Source organism: Schistocerca piceifrons, chromosome 4 (assembly GCF_021461385.2).
Source record: "Schistocerca piceifrons isolate TAMUIC-IGC-003096 chromosome 4, iqSchPice1.1, whole genome shotgun sequence".
NCBI lineage: Eukaryota > Metazoa > Arthropoda > Insecta > Orthoptera > Acrididae > Schistocerca > Schistocerca piceifrons.
The window spans coordinates 421,711,327-421,736,626 of record NC_060141.1 but is presented as its reverse complement, the minus strand read 5'-3'; the positions used below and the strand labels follow the sequence as shown (position 1 = coordinate 421,736,626).

The following is a 25,300-nucleotide window of genomic DNA, read 5'->3' as shown; positions in this document are numbered from 1 at the left end:
CAAAAAGGAGACGAAAAGTTCTCTACCTCTAAATCTATATTTGACAAGCCACCTTACGATGGTACTTACGGTTCCACTATTATTTGCCCATTCACTCATGAATGGTTTATGGCATGAAGAACTATTGGTAAGCCTCGTCATGAGCTCCAGTTCCTCTTATTTTACCGCATAGTCATTTCGTGACATGTATCTCGAAAGAAGTAATATTCTGACTGATTCTTCCCCCTGTATCACATTCCGTTCAGTCGACTGCTCACTTTCAGCACGAGCATTACGTTCCAAATACTACATATCGACACATTTTGATAGCTTCTCAAAGTTATTAAACGTCGCCAAGAAGGACGTCAATGTTCTGTAGGCTCATACGAGCGAGACACGAATTCGGGTGCGTGGGCTACGGTCATACTTCTTCCTTGGACACAGACACGTTCTCGAAGGAACAGAGTAAATCCAACCGTTACGAGCTCTAGCTAATAACTCCGCTATTTGTGCAACAGGTTCAGTGATTCTCTAGGATTAGGAAATAAACTATATCCGGTACGAAATCGTCATAAACATTAATAACTGAGATACAGCTGCCTCCAATTGTCATATAATTCTTCGGAAATTTCCAAATACATTTTTTGCAAGCATTGACTTAGTTAACCCACCATCTCAAACAGACAGAACACCGAAAACATACCGCGCAATGATTAAACTGTACAAGAACAGTACATAAAAACTGCTCTTCCTAGGTCATACGTTAAGGAAAAGCGGTACCGGTACTTAACCAAATGGGACGTCATAGAATGCATCACCCGCATAGCGCTCTAATTATAGACTGTTAAATTTCACGTTACGTTTGTATTGTGGCTACCCATAAAGATGTAAGTTTTATCTCTAGAAAATGTGATAACTAAACTGCCTCTGTCTTTTAAATTACATATTCGTAAATCTATGGAATTAAAAGTACTTCGCTACGTTATCAAAGCGCACAACAATCACCGGAAACGTCATTTGAAGGCCATTGAGCATTAAAGAAGTATCACTGTAGGAAAATTTCCTGGGCATACTTAATATCTTATGAGTCAGCTATCGTCAGCAAACCGTCTGAAGGAGTATACATATATCTAGTGTTGTTGTAAACAGGTATTAAGAGAACGGTGGAAAAACGTATAGAAGAGCATAAAGGCAACTGAGGACGAGAAGAAATGGATGAATCGTATTTTGCGGAGCACATTCTGCAACGAGGAAACCACAAGTTTCTCTCTGATAAGACCGGGATCCTAGCAGCCTTGAGCGGACACTACAGTAGGTTGTTCAGATAGGCGACAGACACTCACCAAGAATTTTAGTCTTAAAGAGGAAGGTGGGACACTTAGCGATACCTCGTTCTTAGTTATGAAATGGGAAGTCTTCCAACGTTATGCGACATCGACAGTGTTGATAAGCACTCTCAAATGACAGATTATGCTCGAAATTAGCATAGAAAGTGAAGTCACGTCTCTGGACCGAGTTGCACGGCACCAGGTGTTACCTTCAGCCAGCGGCGAGCCACGGTATGAATCGGACGTTTCTTGAAGCCACGACCTCTCCTGAAAATGTCTTCCACAGACGAGGACCAAAAATTGGGTTTCTCAAGAAAATCCATAGGACTAGCTCATAACAGCCAGGGGACTTTTTATAAATGTAAGTTACGGCCGTGAAAGTCGTCATTTTAAATTTTTCTTCGCAAGTGCTATTTTTTTCTTATTCTCTTCGTGTGGAAGTTATTCAAGATTTACTTGGTTTCTCTCTCTCTCTCTCTCTCTCTCTCTCTCTCCCTCTCTCTCTCTTCCTTCCTTTTATTGCCTGTGCTGGCTTCTCTGTATATTTCTACTACTGCGTTTCATAATGATCAATAAATGATATTGTGTAGTCATACTCATTAAAAACATGTTACTTTTGTACTGCTGCCTTCTATATAGGAAAATTACATCAATGGTAGGTTTTAGGTATAGTTTGTAGCCGGACGTAAGTAGTATTACGTATCTACCTATGTTATAGGGTAATGATTGAGAGCTGCACATGGTCAGCTTAGGTGGAATGTGGATTGTTGCTTTTTTGCACCCCCACAATGACAAGCGCTACCATTCACAACCAGACTAATGATACGGAAACAAACAGTTTTCAGACACATACTTCACAGATTAAACAGGACACGCCTTCAGAAACATAATTACACACGGGAATCAAGCACAATAAAAAAAGCCTTAGGGGTTGTATATACGGTAGACACATTCAATTACGGATTTCGTAAAACAGCGCATACGCATCAGTCATGAAAAATCAGCATACAAGGGACGACACACATGAAACAGCCGAACGGCAACCGTTCGCTCCTCACCTAAGAGAAAGTAAGGTAAAATGACTCGATATAACAGCATACCCTGCAGGCAACACAAAACAGAAAAACTTAAAAAAAAATACAGCCATTTCCGTTCTTAAATTCGTGATAGTTTACATAATTCTGAAGCGTTTGGAAAGCGATGTTGGGATTGGATAGAAATCTGCTAGTGCAAGGATCGAGCCAACTACCTCACGGTTTATTCTATTATTGAGAAACTTTTGTGTGTTGTCTCACAGTCGCTCTACGAAATATGTAACTTACTACTACGAAGTATATATGTCATAGTACAGTTTAAACAAGCCACTCATTTACACCTCAAGTTAATGAAACTTGTTAACGTTCAAAATATTTAACAAAAATCAATAAATTCTATTAAATATAATTAAAGGCCATTGTTGTTTCCTTTGGTGCACAAATGCGGCACTTCAATGTTAAAAATAATCATTACCTGTGGACGCAATCGTACTGATCCTTAAGTCTCTCTTTCTGCCGTAATACTAGAGCAAATATGGAAGCGTTTTCGGAGCGACGTGCGAAACGTTGCAGTCAGTATCTCAGAAATATAGTAGCTTTTCGGGGTATAATCATCAGTGAACCGCTTCGGTTTGGTATGGCGCATCTGAAGAAACTTGTTGGCTCTCTTCCTCACATAATTTAAGTCACTTTCAATGCTAGAGGCATCTGGTTTGCGAATAGGTGGATAGATCTAATTTTGGGGCACTGAATTCAATGGTAAAATCAGTTTTTCTCTGTCATGTCACATTTCATAGAAACACAGCAGAATTAAAACAAGCAAGAATACATATTCACAACTATAGATCTATTTAATAAGGGAGTATGGACATGACGGAAATAACAGGTCTAAATTAGTTAAAATATTTTTTCAACTTTAATCTTCTTTTGTATTCGAAAAATGTGAGAACGATGCGTTTCTTTTGTTTGCGTTTCATCATTCTCCTGAACAATACCCTTGCAGTAGTCGCCCAACGTCGAATAATTACAAGACCTTGATAACGGTGTTCCATCGTAGCGATGTCTTGATGAAAGTGTTCACTCTGCTCATTCCGTATGGCTTCCAAATTTTCCGAAAACAAATCAGGATGGATATGTAAAAAGTGAATTTTAAGTGACTTCTACACCCCATGGTCTTTTAGCTATCTAGCAGATCATTCACACTGGAAAAATAGCTATCATCGATTCTGTTGCCTAACAAGTTCTTCAGTCACTCTGAAAGAGGACCAAGCACCTAACTCGATATTTGTAAATTTCGTGTCAAAGGTAGGATCTTTCATGAATTTTCTTATTTTTGGCCCAACAAATATAGCTAGCGTCTTTCAGCTTTGCTTTACTCAGTTAAGAGAATTGATTCTTTAAAATGATTGATGACCTCCTTTACGCATAACTTGCAGAAAGTTTTTCATTAATTCTAACTTGAGATGAAGAAGAGGCAAAATGATTCTGTTGGGCTCAACCAAGGGAGTGTGTTTCACATTTTTATTTCCAGTTATATACGATTTCCTCACAGGCCATTCCTTGACTGTGCGGTGGTTCTTGATGTCTCTGCTGCCCCCATAGTCTGGTGACCATTTGTAGATAATCTACTACTCCTGAAAATAAATAAATAAATTACAATAAAAATAAATAAACATCAAATAAAAAAACAGCGAAATACGGAAAATAAACAGTAAACACTGAAATACGCATAAAACTCAGAAATTTTACGTGCTACATCATTTTGAAATGTAAATTCGGATTTTACACACCAAAATACATACTGACTGATGTATCACATACTATATGCAAAATAGCTGTTGTGTAGTCTCATTAGCTTGATGTCTGCTGGGAGGGGTGACAGATTTTCATTGGGTGTTATTTTGTAATTGAGACAATGAGCTGTAGTGGAATTTAGCAGCGAAAATTTTCCTTGGTACTCTGATATCTGTGTATAGAATGTAAACACCTCGTCAGTATCTCACAGCCCCTGTGGGCAGCAACGCTTGCCCTATATGAACAAAGGCTTGATATCCATTTTACTCGCGTTCAAAGGACTAGTTCAGGGACTGAGCGGCTGACCGTGCTATGGACGGCATTATTCATGTCGTATTTTCTATGCATTCTCTTTTCTTTCCCATCTTAAGCTTTTGTTTTATTTTCCATTTTGGCGTCGGAGGGTCCCTTGTCCTCGGAGCCTCCGGGTCTTGCTCCTATTACGCCCTTGAATGAAGCGCAGGAGTGAATGAGGCGCACGAGCGTCGTAGCGGCGTCTGGCTGTACCGTTAGTCGCGTCCGGGTGTAGGTCGCGTGCAGCTCGAGACCAACCGCAAGCTCCGCCACTTCCCGCCAACAGCTTGCCTTCTGCACATCCTCCTGGTAAGCTACTTCTCAGACTCTACGTCTGCTGCCGCGATGCTAGTGTCCCACGTCGTTATCATACCACGCTGTGCGCAAAAGGAGGCCAGTCACGTGGGTGACAGCTGTTTGCTGTCTAGCGCAGTGGTTGGTCTGTAAGACCGTGAAGTAGCCGTTGCTTACACATTCTATTAATCAATAATCTTGTATTATGATGTATAAGGATTAAATAAGACACCGCTAGATTTTATGTCTTCTTAAGTGCAGACTCTGTTTGACTTTGAAAATTATATCTATACCGGCCTTTTCAGATGCTCGTGTCAGGGCAGCGAATCCTAAATAGGTAACTTTCTTGGGTTATCTTAATTGGCCTCAGAGCGCTGTGTTCTTTCTCTTTCATGTTGAAGTCATAATACCTATTCTACATCGTTTTACACCTGTTAGTGTTCAGCCACACTGCTTTCCAAGTATACGGAACAGCCACGTAACGCAACGTTCGCAGCTGCACTGCTGTTTCGGATAAAGGTCGCCAGGTGGCTTACGAGTCGACAGACCTTGGTCGAAACTGCTGTTTCCCTATACGCTTGTCAGCTGTTCTTTGGGCTGCGTAGTTCATTTAATGTGAGGCAGGAGATCATCATTTTGTTTCTCTAACACCATGGTTAAGATACTGGACTCTTGCTAATTCTAAGAAGAAGTGGAATTGCATGTCTTATCCCGCCTTCATTACGAAAAAATTTCCCAAAATAACTAACTGCGAATGCTAGGATGACTCTTTATTAAAACATGACAGTGATTGTTTTCCTTCCGCATAATAACCTATTGCAGGAATGTGTTCTGTCTCGATTGTTTATGTCGACGTGACATTAAATTTCAAGTTTTCTTTCTTCGCTTCACATATGTGTTGGGGGCCTGCACATCTTTGGTCCAACTGAATAAACAAAGGCCCCTCTGATGAGGAGAACGTGGCAAGTGCCATAAACCAACTTCTCAGAATCTTCATTCAGTGGAAGATCAGCCAAAGTAAGCGAACTCGTGTCTCGTCTTATCCATAGATGCTTGACCGTTTCTGAGAAAATGACCCTCAAAGTTTTAGGCGAAATTTATATGTCAGCCTGAATTGGGGCAGAGTGGCTAGCTTTGCGGCCTTTCACTTCTGTGCCTCGTGTTCGAAACCCTATTGTTGTTTATATTTATTTATCTTTTTTCATCTATCTACTCATGTCCATAGAAGGATACTACACGAATATTTCTTGTCAGCTTTGGATAGGGAATACAAGGAAGGTATATTAATTGTAAAATAACAACTCGTTTTCACAATAAGTGCCATACATTTATTTTATATGTCTGTATGGTATTTTAAAGGGTTACAATCTTTTTAAATTCTCATAGTGTCATATTTCATTCATACATCAGTTGTGATATTAACTCTTATTTTATTCTTACGTCTATTGTTCAAGAGGAATTGGTGCATTCCCTTGGGTTACACCTATTGTAGAAACATTCGAGGCATAGAAGTTCTGAACTTCACGAGCATCGCACGAAGGCAGGTTTACACCAGTGACATTTCTTCGTATGAATCTCACTTGGAAAAGAAACGTCGTAAACATCGCTTAAGATTTCACTTGTTGGCAATAAATTCGAGGCACAACATGCATAACGCATCACTTTACCGAAAACTGGCGCTTGCAATTGATTATGAATCAAGGACTTTCACTGAAAACAATTTAAAATAATTGTCTCATTCATTTTTTTTATTTTTAAAATTCTTTCACTAGACATACAATCAGTGGACGAATAAGGTTAAACCTATTTCATAATACATTGGAAAACATTCGTGTAGTAATCTTTTGTGGACATCGATAGATTAATGAAAAATAAAATAAATAATCAGGCTTCGAATACGGGGTGCAAACGTGTGACACCGCTTCAGTTGAACTACTTACTGGCTAAAAGACATACACAGTACCTCGAAAACTTCGAGCGTCGTTTTCTCAGAAACGGTCCAGTACCTACAGATAAACAGAGACATACATATGTTCGCGTGATTTGATCCCTCTTTCATTGAACGAGATTCCTGGGAAATCGGGTTCTGGCAGTTACCGTGTGCTCCTCGTGAGTATCGTCCAAGAAAATAAAGAAGTTGCAGCCTTCAATTTACAAATGCACGGATGCTAAGTATAACAGAATACGAAAATTGATTTACACTAGAACAAGTAATATTGGAAGAAGACGAGGTACCGCTTGTGATATTTAAATTTAGCATGTTGCTCTTTTGGGGCTATTTTAACTCTCCTTTTGGTGGAGAGGCATACTGACTCTTTGTTCAATGCTCATACAAGCTTATGAGTGTGTGCCGAAAAGTAATGCCTCCGAATTTTTAATGTGAAAACTCTTAAAGTTCTTTAAATAAAACAAACGTTATTGACATTCTACCTCTTTGTTCTTCATGTCGACATATTTATTTCTGAGCATTGTCACACTGGCGACGAACGTATTTCTCCCAGCGAGAGACCAGTTTGTTGATCAAGCCACTATAGGATGTTGAACGCTGTTGGCAGAGCAAAAACCTCACCTCGACTTGCATGGTGTCATCACTACCGAAGTGAAATAACTTCTCGAAGGTGTGCTTTAAGATATAAACAGATGAAAGTTGGATGGAGCCATGTCGAGACTGTATAGAGTATGATCGATGACAGTGAACACAAGGCGCCGGATTGTTGCAGACGTCCCAGCATTCGTGTGTGGTCTCTCATGCTGAAGGAGAGGGTGTGTGAACGAACTCTTCGAATTCGAAACTCCATTACAGCACACTGTTTCTCACGCACCGACATAGTTACGTTACACAGTGCCGTGCTCGACGCTACAATTCGGAGGTCCCTTACGGTAGAGGGCTGTAAATATGTTGAAATGAAGAATTAAGATACAGGATGTTAATAACGTTGATTTTATTTAAAAATCTTTAAGAGTTTTCACATAAAAATTCTGAAGATTTATTTTTCAGTGCGCTATTGCACACGGATATTTTGTTGGATGGCCTCTAAACAACGTGTCCAATCTATATCTACAAATCGGTAGTAATTAATACGAGCTGAACGTTGTTTTATTTATTTGTTGTAGTCTTCAAATGCCATATGTGCTTTGAATCCTGGTATAAAATCCACATTGTTTGAGCTATTCTCTACAGGATACTGCGAAATCATGACAATGGACATGCAATAGGTAAATAAAAAAACAAATTAACAACATTTTGAAGCCACCTTTCCATCCCTTGACGTTTGCGCTAAAAGGTAACGACTATTAATATCTTTTAGTGCTATAATCCAGATTAAGTGCCTACAAAACATCGGAACATGTATACGATTAAAATGAAATCTTCAAATTTAAATGAAGCCAGTACGTCCTTCGCAACAGGGAGACATTATCAGGGCCGGCCGCGGTGGTCTCGCGGTTCTAGGCGCACAGTCCGGAACCGTGCGCCTGCTACGGTCGCAGGTTCGAATCCTGCCTCGGGCATGGATGTGTGTGATGTCCTTAGGTTAGTTAGGTTTAAGTAGTTCTAAGTTCTAGGGGACTGATGACCACAGCTGTTAAGTCCCATAGTGCTCAGAGCCATTTGAACCATTTTTTTAGCCACATTATCAGGAGAAGTAACCAGGGTTTTGTGTACCTCAACGATATGTGTGGTAGTACCATTATTATACACGATATACTTTATCTGATCAAAAGCATATGGACGTCTATCAGTGAAAATTCAAATCGGTTGCATCCATCCTTCACCTTCATGGCGGTTTGAATGTTGGTGGGGATACTTTCAGTGAGATGCCTGAAGGTCGATGGAGGAATAAACTCCGCCGGCCGCTGTGGTCGAGCGGTTCTAGGCGCTTCAGTCCGGAACCAGGCGGCTGCTACGGTCCCAGGTTCGAATCCTGCCTCGAGCATGGATGTGTGTGATGTCCTTAGGTTAGTTAGGTATAAGTAGTTCTAAGTCTAGGGGACTGATGACCTCAGATGTTAAGTCCCATAGTGCTTAGAGCCGTTTGAACCATTTTTGGAGGAATCAAGTCGACGTTCTACCTCATCCTACAGCTGTTCCATTAAAGTCGGGGCAGGCCAGTCCATTTCAGGAATGTTAGTGTCCACAAACCGTTGCCTCACAATTCTGTTTTATGACAGAGTGCACTATCACTCACGCAAACAATCATCTTCTCCGAATTGGTCCTCTACTGCACGCAGTACCAAGTGCAGTAAAATGTGTTCATATCCTTCCGTATTCAGAGTTTTTTCTAAGCACAATAAGGAGACCAAATTCCAACCACGAAAAACACCCCCATATCGTGAGACCACCTCCTCCGTACTTCACTGTTAGCACTGCACAAGATAGCAGGTAACTAACGTTCTCCAGGCATTCGGCAGACCCAAATTCTTCCATCGGATTGCCGCAGGGTTTAGCGTGATTCATCGCTCCAAATCACTCGTTTGTAGTCATCCCCTGTCCAGTGGCGTCGCTCTTTGCACTATTTCAAGCGTCACTTAGCACTGGCAACAGAAATGTCTGACTTATGGGGAGCTGCTCACCACTGTAGCCCAGTCTTTTTAACTCCCTACGCCCAGTCATTGTGCTAACTGGACTGCTGGTAGGCCTTGGGATCTCATGAGTGACTCCTTCCGCTGATTTCATCCTACTTTTTTTACAACCGTCATCCATCGCGCTCGACGGTCCCTGTCCATCAGTACGTGAGGTCTGTCTGGTCTTGGTTTTAGCTGTGGTTGCTCTTTCGTATTTCCACTGCAGAATTACATCATCAAGAGTCGACTTGGAAATTCTTATAAGGGTTGATATGTCACTTATTGAATTATTACTCCAGTGCCATCCAATGACTAGTCCACGTCCAAAGTCACTGAGCTCTTGTGACCAACCCATTTTGCTGTTAATGGTCCTCTACTGACAACACAATAACCTACAGCCCCACTTTATACTGGTGGGTCCGACTCTGTTGACATCTAGTTGTCAATTCCGCATTACACAGGGGTGTTGGGATACTTTTTATCAGGAAGTGTATGCAAGAGACCAGACAGACAGCTTCGTTCATTCTCTGAGACTGTAAGCAGCACACGTGCTAGTATATTGGGAAGTCATCTCTCTAGAAACCGCAATGAAATCCAAGAAGTCTTGGGCTACGTCTGAAGACTGGCAACTGACAATGAACACAAATAAATGCAGTATAATGTACATAAATGGACGGAAGCCCAAATATAGTTTGACCACATGATCACTGATAAGTCACTGGAATCAGTCACAGACACAATTTATCTTAGAATATTCATGATCTTTTCCATTATTTTCGAACGAGAATTTCATTTTAGTATCCTTAGCTAATAACCTATTATCTTTTTTTCCATTGCCTTCATCCCAAACAGGCTCAGCCTGTTAAATTTTGGTTTTAGGAATGTTAGTGGCAGAGAGTGGCTGGATATCCTTCCCACTGCCATCCCCTGAGCCCCCACCCCCTCCCCTCCAGCGCCGGATATTGTTATTTCATATGTCAGCGTCTAGTGCTGTCCTATGTGAAATAGTGTGAAACTTCTATAAATGTTTGCGAATCCTAACTGAGGCAGGACTTGGGTACCAGCCCAGTATTTACCTTGTTGGATATGAGTAGCCACCTAAAAAGCACATCGAGGGTGGACAACACACTGACCTTCGTCATTAATCTGCTGGGCAGATTAATTCCTGGGCCACCACACGTTGCCAAATCCCAGAAGTGGCTTGCTAACAGGTACGGCTATCCAGGCAGTCATATCTGATAAAGTACTTAAAAAAATAGAAATCCCACTGCTACATTTTATTGTTTTCATCTATCCTTATACATGGATAGAGGTAGGGAGGATTAAATGCAGGATGTATGTCTGTGTGTCTGCTCATATGTATGTATGTCCAGCATGTACTTCTAAACTATCAGATCGATTTCAACCAAATTATGTTCACATACTGCTTGCTGTCTGGAAATTAGCACTGTTGGGAGCAGAAACTCCTAGCTTCCATATGAGCACAGATATGCATGAAAAGGGATTTCAACCCCTGACACCCAGACTGCTCTTTACAACAGGTGTGCAGTGCAGGTAGTATCACTATGCAATGCAAAAGCTACACATGCAGATGGACACAGCTGAGCAGAGAGAGGGAGGGAAGTGGAGATGGATAGTGAGAGAGGAGGGGAGATGAGATGGACAGAGAAAGAGGGGGGAGTAGATAGATAGAGAGGATGGAGGAAGTGAGACATATAGAGAAAGGGGGAGAAGGGGATGGAATGATGGGAGTGGGGTAGGATGAGATGGACAGAGAGAACAGGCAGCATGAGATGGGCAGAAGAAGAGGGGGGAAGTGTTTTATGTGAGTAGTATTGGCATGCCTTGCAGGGGCTACACATGCAGGTGGGGATGGCTGAGCAAAGAGAGGGTGGGGGGTGGGTAATGATAGATAGGACAGGATGAGGTGGACAGAAATAAGGGAGATGAACACAGAGAGAGGATGAGAAGGAAGTGGAGAGACAGAGATACAATGAGCATAAGGTAGATAGATAGAATGAGGTGGAGGAACAGGAAATGGGCAGAGAGAGAGGAGGAAATGGACAGAGAGAGAGGGGGGGGCATAAGGAGGTGAAAAACTAGAGATGGGGTAAGAAGAGATGGACAGAGACTGGTGAAATGGCATATACAGAGAGAGGAAAAAGGAGGGGTTGGTTAGAGAGACTGGGGAGGAGGAAATGGGCAAACAGAGGAATGAGGAGGATATGGTCAGAGAGAACAGGGAGGAGGAGTTGTTCGGAGAGAGGAGGAAATGGTCAGAGGGGGAGGAGGAGAAGGGCAGAGAGAGTGGGCAGAGGAGATGGTTCAAGAGTGGGGGCAGGAGTGGATGAAAAGAGAGATGATAAGGAGGAGTTGCATAAAGAGAGGGAGAGCAGGAGACAGACAGGGACGAAGAGGAGGAGGAAGAGGATGAGATAAATAGAGAGGGATAAGGAAGAGAGAGGGGCAGGAGGAGGTGGACAGAGAGATGGCGGGAGGGACAGGTGGACAGTGAGGGGGAGGAGGAGGAAGAGATGTATGCAGTCGTAGATGTGTCGAATGCGTTAGAGCGTATTGGGGGGGATAAGGAAGTCTATCTGCATAGTGTCGTACCCCAGGCGCCAGGTGTGGGGGGGGGGGGGGGGGGAGGAGGGGGCAGAGGGACTGCCAATGAACTGAATTACTCCTGGTGCCAATTGTGTTCTCTACACCACTGTAACACGTATGTGATCGAAGTCAAGGGGAAAACGCTAGTATATTTGTATTTAATTCTCTGCGACTTGTTTCGTGGTCGCTACCCTATTCTCAAGCGCTCATCCTTGCAGTCAACAATACTTTAACCTGGCACTATCACTAATCACAATGAATTAAATATAAATAAAAAAGTCAATAAAAGTAGCTGTGAAACTTGTATTTCCAAGGAAAAATATAAAGAAGTATTTGTACGAAACGATTTAATTTGGAACAGCCACACCAATGTAGCGCTGGGGATGGCAGATAGCGCACTGAAATCTCTTTTAAGGAAGACAGTGTCGCCCACGAAAGATGTGATGATGATTGTCTTTACCTTTCATTTCGAACTATAGTCATTATAATCTAATCACAGGACAAAGAAATCATATATGGTTCCGAGCGAACAATAATTAAGCTAGAGTTCTTTGTGATCTTTTCCGGTATCGGAAGCTGTAAGTTTTCCATAAATTACTCACTGGAAATCATTTCATGAAATTTCCCGAAATAATTAGATTCTCCTATTCGAATATTGTGAGGGGCAGTCAACTGAAAATCGAATACCCGCCACAAGGGGATCATGGAATGGTTCCATTCAAAAGTAATCACGGCATGTGATGATGCATCTTTCCCACTGAGAGACGAGACGATCAGTTCCTGCTTCGTAGGACGCGGTCAGCCACCGACGGATCTACAGCCATACTCGCACTCCTTCGACCGACTGAGACCGACGTCCACGCGTGTCTTCCTTCAGGCCGCCGAAGAGTTTCGTCCAACTGGCAGTGTGGTGAGGGGCGTTATCGTGCCACAGGATTATTCCGTCCGGCAGCATTCCGACAGCCCGAGAGCAAATGGCAAATTCAACAAATTTCCCTAGCCAAATAAATCCAGAGCTGTTCACAAAAGTTCCGGTAAGGCCATGATGACCTTCTTCTACTGTTGGGGGCCTCTGCTCGTCGAGTTCCTCCATCGTGGAACCTCAATCAGTGCGCAGTGCTGTGAAAACACTTTGCAGAAGCTACGACATACCATAAAGTCGGACGGTATCATCCTGTTGCACGATAATTCCCTCCCCCCCCCCCCCCCCACTCTACCGATCGGACGAAGGCTATACTTCAGCAAATAGGTTCGGAAACATAGCAACACCCCCCCCCCCCCCACCACCACCACCCCACGCTCCCTCCGTACAGCCTGGATCTTTAACCGTGTGATTTTAACGTCTTTGACGACCTGAAGAAAGACATGCGCAGAAGTCAGCTTCAGTGGTTGCCGTTGTGGGTCAGTCAGCGGCCGACCGCATTCAACGGAACAGGAATTGATCGTCATGTCTCCCAGTGGGATAAATTTCGTAAAGCTTGGGGTGATTACTTTTGAACGAAACCATTCCATGATCTCGTTGTGTCAAGGTTCGGTTTTCATACGACTGCCGCTTATAGTTACTTAACATTCTTACATACCTCTGTGACGCTCTCACCAGAGTTCAACAAAAACCGTCTGCTATGAACCAGGTACTTCTGACACGTTACCCAAAACTTTGTACTGATCACACAGGTTCCGGGAAAGACTGTACAAACATTACATAAGCATTGTCTTCCACAAAAAATTGTGGATTTCGAAGAGCGCACCAAAACATCAAAGTGCAGCATTAGTCTCAACGAAGTATCAGTCAAAGTAATTTCCACGTGTAGTACCCTATGAAGTTACTCCCACTTATCCGTAGACTGTTTGAAATAATCAGAGAACCAATCACAATTTTCTGACTCATTTTAGGTACCATCTTACGCCTGGAAACTTTGAAACCTAGGAAGGTTAGGTACCATCTTACGCCTGGAAACTTTGAAACCTAGGAAGGAAGAGTAACGTTTACCATCTCATCGACGACGAGGTCATTAGAAATGAAGCTGAATATGTCATACCTGACGAAATTTGTGGATTCTCTCACTCGCCTAATTGAGACATTTGTTAAAGCTATAGGCGGTGTTATACCGTAGTAGCGTGATGTTTACCTACAGGTTTCCCACGTTCCGTGACGCAATCCATACCAAATCCATTAAATCATAGAAGGAATAAATAAAATGCAAAATGTCACTTCCTCTCTTGTTATGTCATTCATCTTTGGTGGTACCAAAAGTATCGACTATTATCCTGCAAGCTAAACACTTCACGTTAACTACAAAGTAAAAGTCGTCTGAATAGTGGTTGGCAAAAGCGATGTCAGTAGTAAAGCACAACCCATCTTCATCCGACAGTTCGACTATTAAAAAAGTGACAATCGATCCAATAGTATCACCTTCGTTAATCAAAATGCGTAAGTGTAACGTAAAAACGAATCATTACGCATGAAGAAACACAAACCTATATGAATTTAAAAGAAATAATAAAACGAACTGCAGTGTATTTACTCGTTAATGAGTTACCTAAGATCATATTTTCCCTGTGCCAAAACGGTCAGCCAACGTTCCTGAAGGGCATCTGAAAGTATGTCGCTAGCGTTCGCTTTCACTCTGTTTGTGAGTAGGCGCGCATACTCTGGCTGGAATTAGTTCACATGTGTGAAACATTAACTTCACATTTCACATAGCTAGAAAAGAAAAGGTTCACTATTTTGGGATTCCTTGACCGACAAGAGAAATGTAGGATACATTTGGTGTAATCGATAGATAGATCTGGTATCCAATGCAGCGGCTACAATACAAGATGAGCAAAGACTGTTCTCGACTGATTAAGAGACAGAATTTACGTCCTTTATTTTTAACTGTCGTGGGAGAGTAAATATTACTGTGTGATTAACAGTTGGGCAGATCTTTCTTGCTCTCACGTCACAGAAATATTTTGAGCTTTTTTGTCGGTCAGTGTCATACGTACTAATATAATACTGGGAAGTTTCTCCATTATAGTTATTGAGTTTCGGTTTTCTGTACGTAGGTATTGCTGGACATCATTTTTTTCTTCACTGCACACGTGTTCTGAAGCACCTAGTTGCAGGGTCTGTGCGCTCAATGAGATTTTCATAACGATTAGACCGAGCGAGATGGCGCAGTGGTTAGCACACTGGACTCGCATTCGGGAGGACGACGGTTCAATCCCGCGTCCGGTCATCCTGATTTAGGTCTTCCATGATTTCCCTAAATCGCTCCAGGCAAATGCCGGGATGATTCCTTTGAAAGGGCACGGCCGACTTCCTTCCCCACCCTTCCCTAATCCGATGAGACCGATGACCTCGCTGTCTGGTCTCCTCACGCAAACAACCCAACCCATAACGATTATGTATCTATCGATTTGTTTAGCCCAGGTATGCACAGACCGCTGCCACGCGGGGCCTGCCATTGACCCGTTGGCGGCTAGTCCCTCATCGTTCGTTCTTGTGAATTATTATTGTTATTATTATTATTAGTATTGTTTGCTTATATTTTATTCCCTCCATGAAATTGCACTAGAAGCAGTGCAGCTTAAAGTCATCGATATGCTAAATGATGGGTCACTGCGAATTAAATTCGATGAAATAAATCTGTTGAATTTCTATTTTGGGACGATAGTAACAATAGTAAGTTATTGGTAGGTTGTTGTTGTTGTTGTGGTCTTCAGTCCTGAGACTGGTGTGATGCAGCTCTCCATGCTACTCTATCCTGTGCAAGCCTCTTCATCTCCCAGTACTTACTGCAACCTACATCCTTCTGAATCTGCTTAGTGTATTTATCTCTTGGTCTCCCCCTACGATTTTTACCCTCCACGCTGCCCTCCAATACTAAATTGGTGATCCCTTGATGCCTCAGAACATGTCCTACCAACCGATCCCTTCTTCTGGTCAAGTTGTGCCACAAACTTCTCTTCTCCCCAATCCTATTCAATACTTCCTCATTAGTTTTGTGATCTACCCATCTAATCTTCAGCGTTCTTCTGTAGCACCACATTTCGAAAGCTTCTATTCTCTTCTTGTCCAAACTATTTACCGTCCATATTTCACTTCCATACATGACTACACTCCATACAAATACTTTCAGAAATGACTTCCTGACACTTAAATCTATACTCGATGTTAACAAATTTCTCTTCTTCAGAAACGCTTTCCTTGCCATTGCCAGTCTACATTTTATATCCTCTCTACTTCGACCATCATCAGTTATTTTGCTCCCCAAATAGCAAAACTCCTTTACTACTTTAAGTGTTTAATTTCCTAATCTAATACCCCCAACATCACCCGACTTAATTCGACTACATTCCATTATCCTCGTTTTGCTTTTGTTGATGTTCATCTTATATGCTCCCTTCAAGACACCGTCCATTCCATTCAACTGCTCTTCCAAGTCCTTTGCTGCCTCTGACAGAATTACAATGTCATCGGCGAACCTCAAAGTTTTTATTTCTTCTCCATGGATTTTAATACCTACTCCGAATTTTTCTTTTGTTTCCTTTACTGCTTGCTCAATATACAGATTGAATAACATCGGGGAGAGGCTACAACCCTGTCTTACTCCCTTCCCAACCACTGCTTCCCTTTCATGTCCCTCGACTCTTATAACTGCCATCTGGTTTCTGTACAAATTGTAAATAGCCTTTCGCTCCCTGTATTTTACCCCTGCCACCTTTAGAATTTGAAAGAGAGTATTCCAGTCAACATTGTCAAAAGCTTTCTCCAAGTCTACAAATGCTAGAAACGTAGGTTTGCCTTTCCTTAATCTTTCTTCTAAGATAAGTCGTAAGGTCAATATTGCCTCACGTGTTCCAGTATTTCTACGGAATCCAAACTGATCTTCCCCGAGGTCGGTTTCTACTAGTTTTTCCATTCGTCTGTAAAGAATTCGTGTTAGTATTTTGCAGCTGTGGCTTATTAAACTGATAGTTCGGTAATTTTCACATCTGTCAACACCTGCTTTCTTCGGGATTGGAATTATTATATTCTTCTTGAAGTCTGAGGGTATTTCGCCTGTTTCATACATTTTGCTCACCAGATGGTAGAGTTTTGTCAGGACTGGCTCTCCCAAGGCCGTCAGTAGTTCTAATGGAATGTTGTCTACTCCGGGGGCCTTGTTTCGACTCAGGTCTTTCAGTGCTCTGTCAAACTCTTCACGCAGTATCGTATCTCCCATTTCATCTTCATCTACATCCTCTTCCATTTCCATAATATTGTCCTCAAGTACATCGCCCTTGTATAGACCCTCTATATACTCCTTCCACCTTTCTGCTTTCCCTTCTTTGCTTAGAACTGGGTTTCCATCTGAGCTCTTGATGTTCATACAAGTGGTTCTCTTTTCTCCAAAGGTCTCTTTAATTTTTCTGTAGGCAGTATCTATCTTACCCCTAGTGAGGTAAGCCTCTACATCCTTACATTTGTCCTCTAGCCATCCCTGCTTAGCCATTTTGCACTTCCTGTCGATCTCATTTTTGAGACGTTTGTATTCCTTTTTGCCTGCTTCATTTACTGCATTTTTATATTTTCTCCTTTCATCAATTAAATTCAATATTTCTTCTGTTACCCAAGGATTACTACTAGTCCTCGTCTTTTTACCTACTTGATCCTCTGCTGCCTTCACTACTTCATCCCTCAGAGCTACCCATTCTTCTTCTACTGTATTTCGTTCCCCCATTCCTGTCAATTGTTCCCTTATGCTCTGCCTGAAACTCTGTACAACGTCTGGTTTAGTCAGTTTATCCAGGTCCCATCTCCTTAAATTCCCACCTTTTTGCAGTTTCTTCAGTTTTAATCTACAGGTCATAACCAATAGATTGTGGTCAGAGTCCACATCTGCCCCTGGAAATGTCTTACAATTTAAAACCTGGTTCCTAAATCTCTGTCTTACCATTATATAATCTATCTGATACCTTTTAGTATCTCCAGGGTTCTTCCATGTATACAACCTTCTATCATGATTCTTAAACCAAGTGTTAGCTATGATTAAGTTGTGCTCTGTGCAGAATTCTACCAGACAGCTTCCTCTTTCATTTCTTAGTCCCAATCCATATTCACCTACTACGTTCCCTTCTCTCCCTTTTCCTACACTCGAATTCCAGTCACCCATGACTATTAAATTTTCGTCTCCCTTCACTATCTGAATAATTCCTTTTATATCATCATACATTTCTTCAATTTCTTCGTCATCTGCAGAGCTAGTTGGCATATAAACTTGTACTACTGTAGTAGGTGTGGGCTTCGTATCTATCTTGGCCACAATAATGCGTTCACTATGCTGTTTGTAGTAGCTTACCCGCATTCCTATTTTCCTATTCATTATTAAACCTACTCCTGCATTACCCCTATTTGACTTTGTGTTTATAACCCTGTAGTCACCTGACCAGAAGTCTTGTTCCTCCTGCCACCGAACTTCACTAATTCCCACTATATCTAACTTTAACCTATCCATTTCCCTTTTTAAATTTTCTAACCTACCTGCCCGATAAAGGGATCTGACATTCCACGCTCCGATCCGTAGTACGCCAGTTTTCTTTCTCCTGATAACGACATCCTCTTGAGTAGTCCCCGCCCGGAGATCCGAATGGGGAACTATTTTACCTCCGGAATATTTTACCCAAGAGGACGCCATCATCATTTAATCATACAGTAAAGCTGCATGCCCTCGGGAAAAATTACGGCCGTAGTTTCCCCTTGCTTTCAGCCGTTCGCAGTACCAGCACAGCAAGGCCGTTTTGGTTATTTTTACAAGGCCAGATCAGTCAATCATCCAGACTGTTGCCCTTGCAACTACTGAAAAGGCTGCTGCCCCTCTTCAGGAACCACACGTTTGTCTGGCCTCTCAACAGATACCCCTCCGTTATGGTTGTACCTACGGTACGGCTATCTTATCGCTGAGGCACGCAAGCCTCCCCACCAACGGCAAGGTCCATGGTTCATGGGGGGGGGGGGGGGGGGGGGGGAGGGTATTGGTAGGTAATGCATTAAAATGCATTAGCCTTTTATGCTCACCTTATACATGAGAACAATTTTTTCCGAGATCAACATTACAAAAAAAAAAAAAAAACTATAGGAAGCGCTTGACGACCGACAACGTAGAGTCAATTTTGGGCGTATATACGACAAAAAACAAGCTAATAAAGATCAAGGCAATTGTAAATTCAGTGGATTGTCATGTTTCATATTCAATTGTGTAAATAATGCTTCAGTGAAATATGTTGTTGTAATTACAACGAACATTTATGAAACAAATGATATAGACCAAGTATGTTCTTTCTTGTGCTGCTCTTATGTAGTCTCAGTGAGGAGTTTGGTGCTCGCGGAACTAACGAGTCTATACATTCCTGGTTTAGGCGAATATATCAAGGACTTACTTTGAGATACCTGTGTGTGTATTGAACCGGGGACTTAGAAACGACGGAGAGGCTTCGTCCCACCGTAGCCCTAAGTGGTTCACAACCCCACAACAGGCCACAGCAGTCCACCCATCCCACCGCCGCCTCACACCCAAGCCAGGGTTATTATGCGGTTCGGCCCCCAGTTGACCCCCCAGGGGACGTCTCATACCAGACGAGTGTACCCCAAATGTTTGCGTGATAGAGTAATTATGGTGTACGCGTTTGTGGAGACAGTGCTTGCGCAGCAATCGCCGACGTAGTGTAACTGGGGCGGAATATAGGGAATCAGCCTGCATTCGCCAAGGCAGATGGAAAACCGCCTAAAAACCATCCACAGGCTGGCCGGCACACCGGACCTCGACACTGATCCGTCGGGCGGATTCGTGCCAGGGACTGGCACGCTTTCGCGCTCGGGAAGCAGCGCGTTAGATCGCGTGGCTAGCCGGGCGGGCAAGATATCTGTGACAGGCATAAATGAGAGTGCAGTCGCGGCGCTGATCGGTGTGTTCTCAAACGGGAAGAAAGTTCATAAAAATGAATTAATCTGAGGTTTACATCCATTCACAGATGATCTCTGCGACACTGCGATGTCACACCAGACATTAAGGAGGTCGGCTGTAAGTACGAGCGGTGTTCAATAAGTAACGCAACAAATTTTTTCCTCAGCCAATTTCGGTTGAAAAAAATGCGGAATTTGTTGAGGGACATCGTGGAATATTCCCACTTCAGCCCATATGGTTTCATAAAGTTCCGATAGATGGCGGCGCTATCTACAGCCTTCAAAATGGCGTCTGTAAACGGAGGTGCGTTCCAAGCAGAGAGCTGTCAATGAGTTGATTTTAGCGGAAAACCAGAGCATCTTAGGTATTCATAAGCGCTTGTATAATACGTACGGAGACTCGGAAGTGAACTAAAACACAGTGAGTCGTTGGGTGAGACGTCTGTCATCATCACACAAACAGCGCGCAAACCTATACGATCTCCCGTGTATCGACCAGTCGCACACAGCTATGGCTACTGCTGTGTTGGAACGTGCGGACGCTCTCGTTCGCGGTGGTCAACGGATCTCAATGAAACACCTCGCTGCACAACTGGGCGTCTCTGTTGGTAGTGCAGACACACACATCAATCATTTGGGGCTCTCAAACATGTGTGCCCGCTCTTTGTTTCTCGTCGCCTAACAGAAGACCATAAAGAGCAACGGAATTGCTTGCGCGTTACGAGGTTGATCGTGACAATTTTTTTCTCAAACATCGTCACGGGCGTCGAAACATGGGTTCATCACATTGAACCGGAAACAAGGCGGCAGTCCGTGTGGTGGCGCCACACCACTTCTCCTCCGAGGAAAAAGCTCAGAGCCGAACCATCAGCCGACGGTCTTCCGGAACTTTGAAGGAGTTATTCTGTTTGATGTCCTTCTTCATGGTGCAACTATCAATTCTGAAGTGTATTGTACTACTCTCAGGTAATTGAAGAAACGACTTCAGCGTGTTCTCCGCCGCAAAAATGCAATCAAACTTTTCGTTCTCCATGGCAAAGCAAAATCTCGCACAAGTCTGCACATCCGAGAAGAGCTCACAGAACGTTATTGGACTGTTCTTCCTCATGTTCTTCATCCTCAGGCTGTAGCCTGCATCTCGCACTTTCCGACTTCCATGTGTTTGGCTCAATGAAGGATGCACTCCTCGGGAAGCAGTACGTGGATGATGGAGAGGCAGTTGATGCAGCATGATGTTGACTCCGAGGTCGAACAGTAGAACAGTTCCATGCAGGCATAGAGGCCCTCCCAGTAAGGTAGCGTAAGGCCGTCGCATTGAACGGATATTATGTTGAAAAACAGGATTCTGTAGCCAAAAGTGTGGGGAATAATATAGTGTAATGAAACCCTGAATAAAACCAATCTGCTTTAAGAAAAAAATATGTTACACTGCTTATTGAACTCCCCTCGTACATTGAGCAGAACTGGTTTTATATGTCACATTGTACCCGACAAGGAAAGCTTACCACGAGCGTGCTGCAGCTCACGCAGACAATTGCAAATTTCACAACGGGTGCTGCGTCTGACGACACACGCTGTCCAGGCCAGAGAAGCCCACGCCTGCTGCTGGATGGCGAACCCTCCACTTGCCACACCAGTTCCAGCTGCCACCGCGGCGATTGCGAAACTACAGACTCCTCGTCCCCAACACATTTTCGCTTTTCCTTGCACCTCGAAATTAGTGATAGGCCTGAAGTGCAGCAAGATAAGAACCATCGATAAGAATGTTCATTGAGCAATTTGTTCTTAATTAATTGTGCCATTGCCAATAACGGAAATCATACAGCGAAGCTATGTTAACATTTAAAAATAGCCTGATACTACACCGCAAATCTAAGACAGACTACCTATTCCCATTCTCAGCCCCGAAGAAACATCATATCCAAGATATCTTCGTGCTTCAAAAGATAATATGCTATGTATCACATTTACTTTAATTCTCAGGAACATTTTGGATCTTTCTGAGGACACTGGATGCTACACTACCAGTTGACACCTCCTATTTAACCCCCAGACAACGTCTTTAGTTGAGTGAAGGTAGTTCCATTGCATATTCTTCCAAGGAAAGAAATATCATAGCGATACATGTCAGTAACACGTGTATCTCCCGAGTCACAAGAAAGTGACAGCTGATTTACTGGCAGCATCATTGCAAGCTTGAGACGTACTGTGTCGTTTTCCAAGATCGTCACAGCTGGTGTATGTTGCTGCTCCTTGTTATGGATGGCGGTTACCGCTGAATCAACAGGTTTTCTGTTATATCGTTTTTTTTTCATCGCCAGTTTAACAGGACTGTTAAAACCGCAACCGATTTTCGGTTCTTAGTTACCATTATTTTCTGTAGCAAACGTTAAAACTCAATAAAGGCCGAAAAATTTTGACTCCCTCAGTTTCAAGATACATACAATCATCAAATTAAATACGTAAATAAAAGAAAAATTATTTCGTCCACAATTCGCTGCTTTTCTCGAAAAGTGATAAGTGGTTGACTTCCATAAAAAATAACCAGTATTCTCATACTGATTCCAATTTTTTGAAACTCTGCTCAAAAGTCGTGTTGTAATCGGGTATTATACCACATCTGGATATTACGGATTGTCAGTGCTACACTGAGATTGAAGAACTGTTTTTTGCGTTAATCTGTCCATTTTGAAGGGCTACAAGCAGGTAAAGGCATGTTGTGTAGACACAGGCAGCGGAACAGCTGCTTTTAATGTTTACTGTAAACTGTAAATGAATTGTTAAGTTTTAGTTTTTTCCTTATATTATGTCACAAGTTTGTTGCGGCTCCTCCCATTTTTAATCTTTTCGAGCAAATGGAGCATTATACTTCATGGATTTCGCAGTTCGAAAAATACTTCCAGACTAGGTTTGGTGCCGTTCTGTAATACCTATGATGTCCGACGACGTGAGTGAGAAACTACCATACAGACCAGATGGGGAGTCTTGCACGCTACATGTACACTCGCACTCGCACCATTTAACAGGCCACGCCTCTGAGCACTATGAAACTTAACATCTGAGGCCATCGGTCCCCTAGAAATTAGAACTAATTAAACCTAACTAACCTAAGGACATCACACACATCCATACCCGAGGCAGGATTCGAATCTGCGACCGTAGCAGCAGCGCGGTTCCGGAGTGAAGTGCCTAGAACCGCTCTACCACAACGGCCGGCCCACGTCACGTGGTAACAGGTAAATTACTCTGTCTCGGCAGTGGTGTACCAGTTCTTATCCCATGTGTTTGTTGCTTGTTTCTGTCGGCATTCTTATTAAAATAGCATTATTCGCTTTTCCCTTTTTCTGTAATAATGCAATATTTCAAAGCAGTGCAAATTTTACGAATTAAAATTATTCGTTCTTTAAAAAGGTTTTCTTCAAAAACGAAAAATTTTAACACTACTGCTACGGCTAATTGATGTTTCAGTTTTTTACCCGATTACTAGTAAAGAATAAAAACACCTCTTATAACCGAAACCAAACACATATCGAAAATACCGGTTATTCAGAACTATAAAATACCGTATAGGTTTTCACCGGAAGGTTTTTCCCATCCCCACCCCTTCTACCACTAGATATACGTTTCTAAGGTCGAGGCTGGCCAGTCGTGAAGGGCAAATAAACTAATTTTTTTTTTACGTAAGTTACCCCTTCAGTACCACCACTTCAACCTCTTATAAGTTCAAAACAGCTGTTAATTCGTATAGCTTCGATGTCATCCTTTGTTCCTTGTGGAACAAAAAGAAAGAAATGTACGCCGCTAATAATAGTTGTTGTCTTATGAAATCCCTCGGTTTAGATTTTTTTTATTTCAATTATAGATACAACTGGATTGCTATTCTCAGGATGTCATTATGGAACCGAATGTGGTGCGTCACTTGTGATGCGGTTATAGTGTACTAATATTTTTAGGCTTTGATTTTCATTGATGATGTCTGCCTTGCACACGAACAGGGATTTTCTTCTGGAGGGTCTGACGTCTTATGTAAGTCTAGGACCGGTAAGACGAGAGAAGAATATACGTCTGACTATCTCGAGGACAGTGTTGGACATGGTCAGGAAGTTATGACCAGATTTGGACTTGTTCCTTTCAGATTAAGTTGAGATACTTCCTTCCAGCGCCAGATGTCTAGACATTATTCTGAAGGATATGGGAAGGTAGGTGAGTTTTTAAATCTTCATCGATAACAAGGGTGTTAGAGACGGAGCACAAACCCGGATTGGCCAAAATTGGTGAAGATAATTCGTCGCCCCCTTTTCAGTGAAGCTATCCTGACATTCGCCTATAATTGATGTAGAGAAACCTTGATCTGGTTGTCCGGATATGGAACTCGCTGGTTCTGAATACATATCCAACTTCTGCATCATTTAACCTAGTGCGCAGGATTTTTAAGTCAGACTTTAATGATTAATGGTAATAAAGCGCATTAACGTATAGCGAACTATACAGCATGAAAATGGAGAACATCGTACATACACAGGATGACACATGGATCCCATAATTATGCTAGCACATATTTCAGGTATTTTTTTACAATCCTGCAGTCGTCGCCAATGTTCATGCCGTTTTGCACCCTCCTAGCAACGAATAACGAACAAAAATTTGTCAGAAGATTCTCGAACTTAACGACGCTTAGAATACGTCAGTTTAATGAAATTGAGAAATGCCTGAACCAAGAAGTTTCATAAGGTTCAAACCCTCATACATTCAGTTTCAGTTAGGCTTCCAAAATTTACTTACACAACAGAGTTTATCGAAACGACTCATCCGATTCCACAAGACTATACACTGACCACCCAGAACATTATGACCACCGACCTACTGCCGACATACACCCGTCCAGGCGATAGCAGCGTCACCTGGCGAGGAATGACTGCTAGTCCGACATACACACGGTACATGTAGTATCAGGTTCAAAAGGTTCAAATGACTCTGAGCACTATGGGACTTAACTTCTGAGGTCATCAGTCCCCTAGAACTTAGATCTACTTAAACCTAACTAACCTAAGGACATCACACACATCCATGCCCGAGGCAGGATTCGAACCTGCGACCGTAGCGGTCGCGCGGTTCCAGACTGTAGCGCCTAGAAACGCTCGGCCACTGCGGCCGGCTGTAGTATCTGGGAGCGTGCTGTCCATGTATAGAACGGGGAAGGCGTGCGATCTATCTGAGTTTGACCGAGGGCAGATTGCGATGGTCCGGAAGCTAGGCACGAGCATTTCGGAAACTACACGACTTGTCGAGTGTTCGAGGAGTGCTGTAATGAGTGTCTTCAACACGTGGTGAAACCCAGGTGAAACCACGTCCAGACGTTGGGCGGCAACCCCTCTTTAGAGATGCTATAATAGCTGGGTTGACTGGTAAAACAGTGCAGGCAGCGAACTTAGCGGAACTAACGTCGCACTTTAATGCTGGGCAGAGTATAAGTGTGTGCG

The 25,300-nt window shown here is 42.7% G+C and overlaps 1 protein-coding gene across 2 annotated transcripts in view; it reads left to right on the top strand.

The window, feature by feature from the left end:
* Window positions 1-1,383: 1,383 nt before the first annotated feature.
* Window positions 1,384-25,300, top strand: part of LOC124795504 (peptide transporter family 1) — a 347,550-nt gene continuing 323,633 nt past the window's right edge. The window contains exon 1 of one of the 2 annotated variants that reach the window (XM_047259564.1): window positions 1,384-1,668. In XM_047259564.1, coding sequence (XP_047115520.1) covers window positions 1,581-1,668 — 88 coding nt within the window. In that variant the 5' untranslated portion in view covers window positions 1,384-1,580. Of the gene's footprint in view, window positions 1,669-4,670; window positions 4,739-25,300 lie in introns of those variants that run through there. The other variant, XM_047259565.1, reaches the window with a different exon arrangement.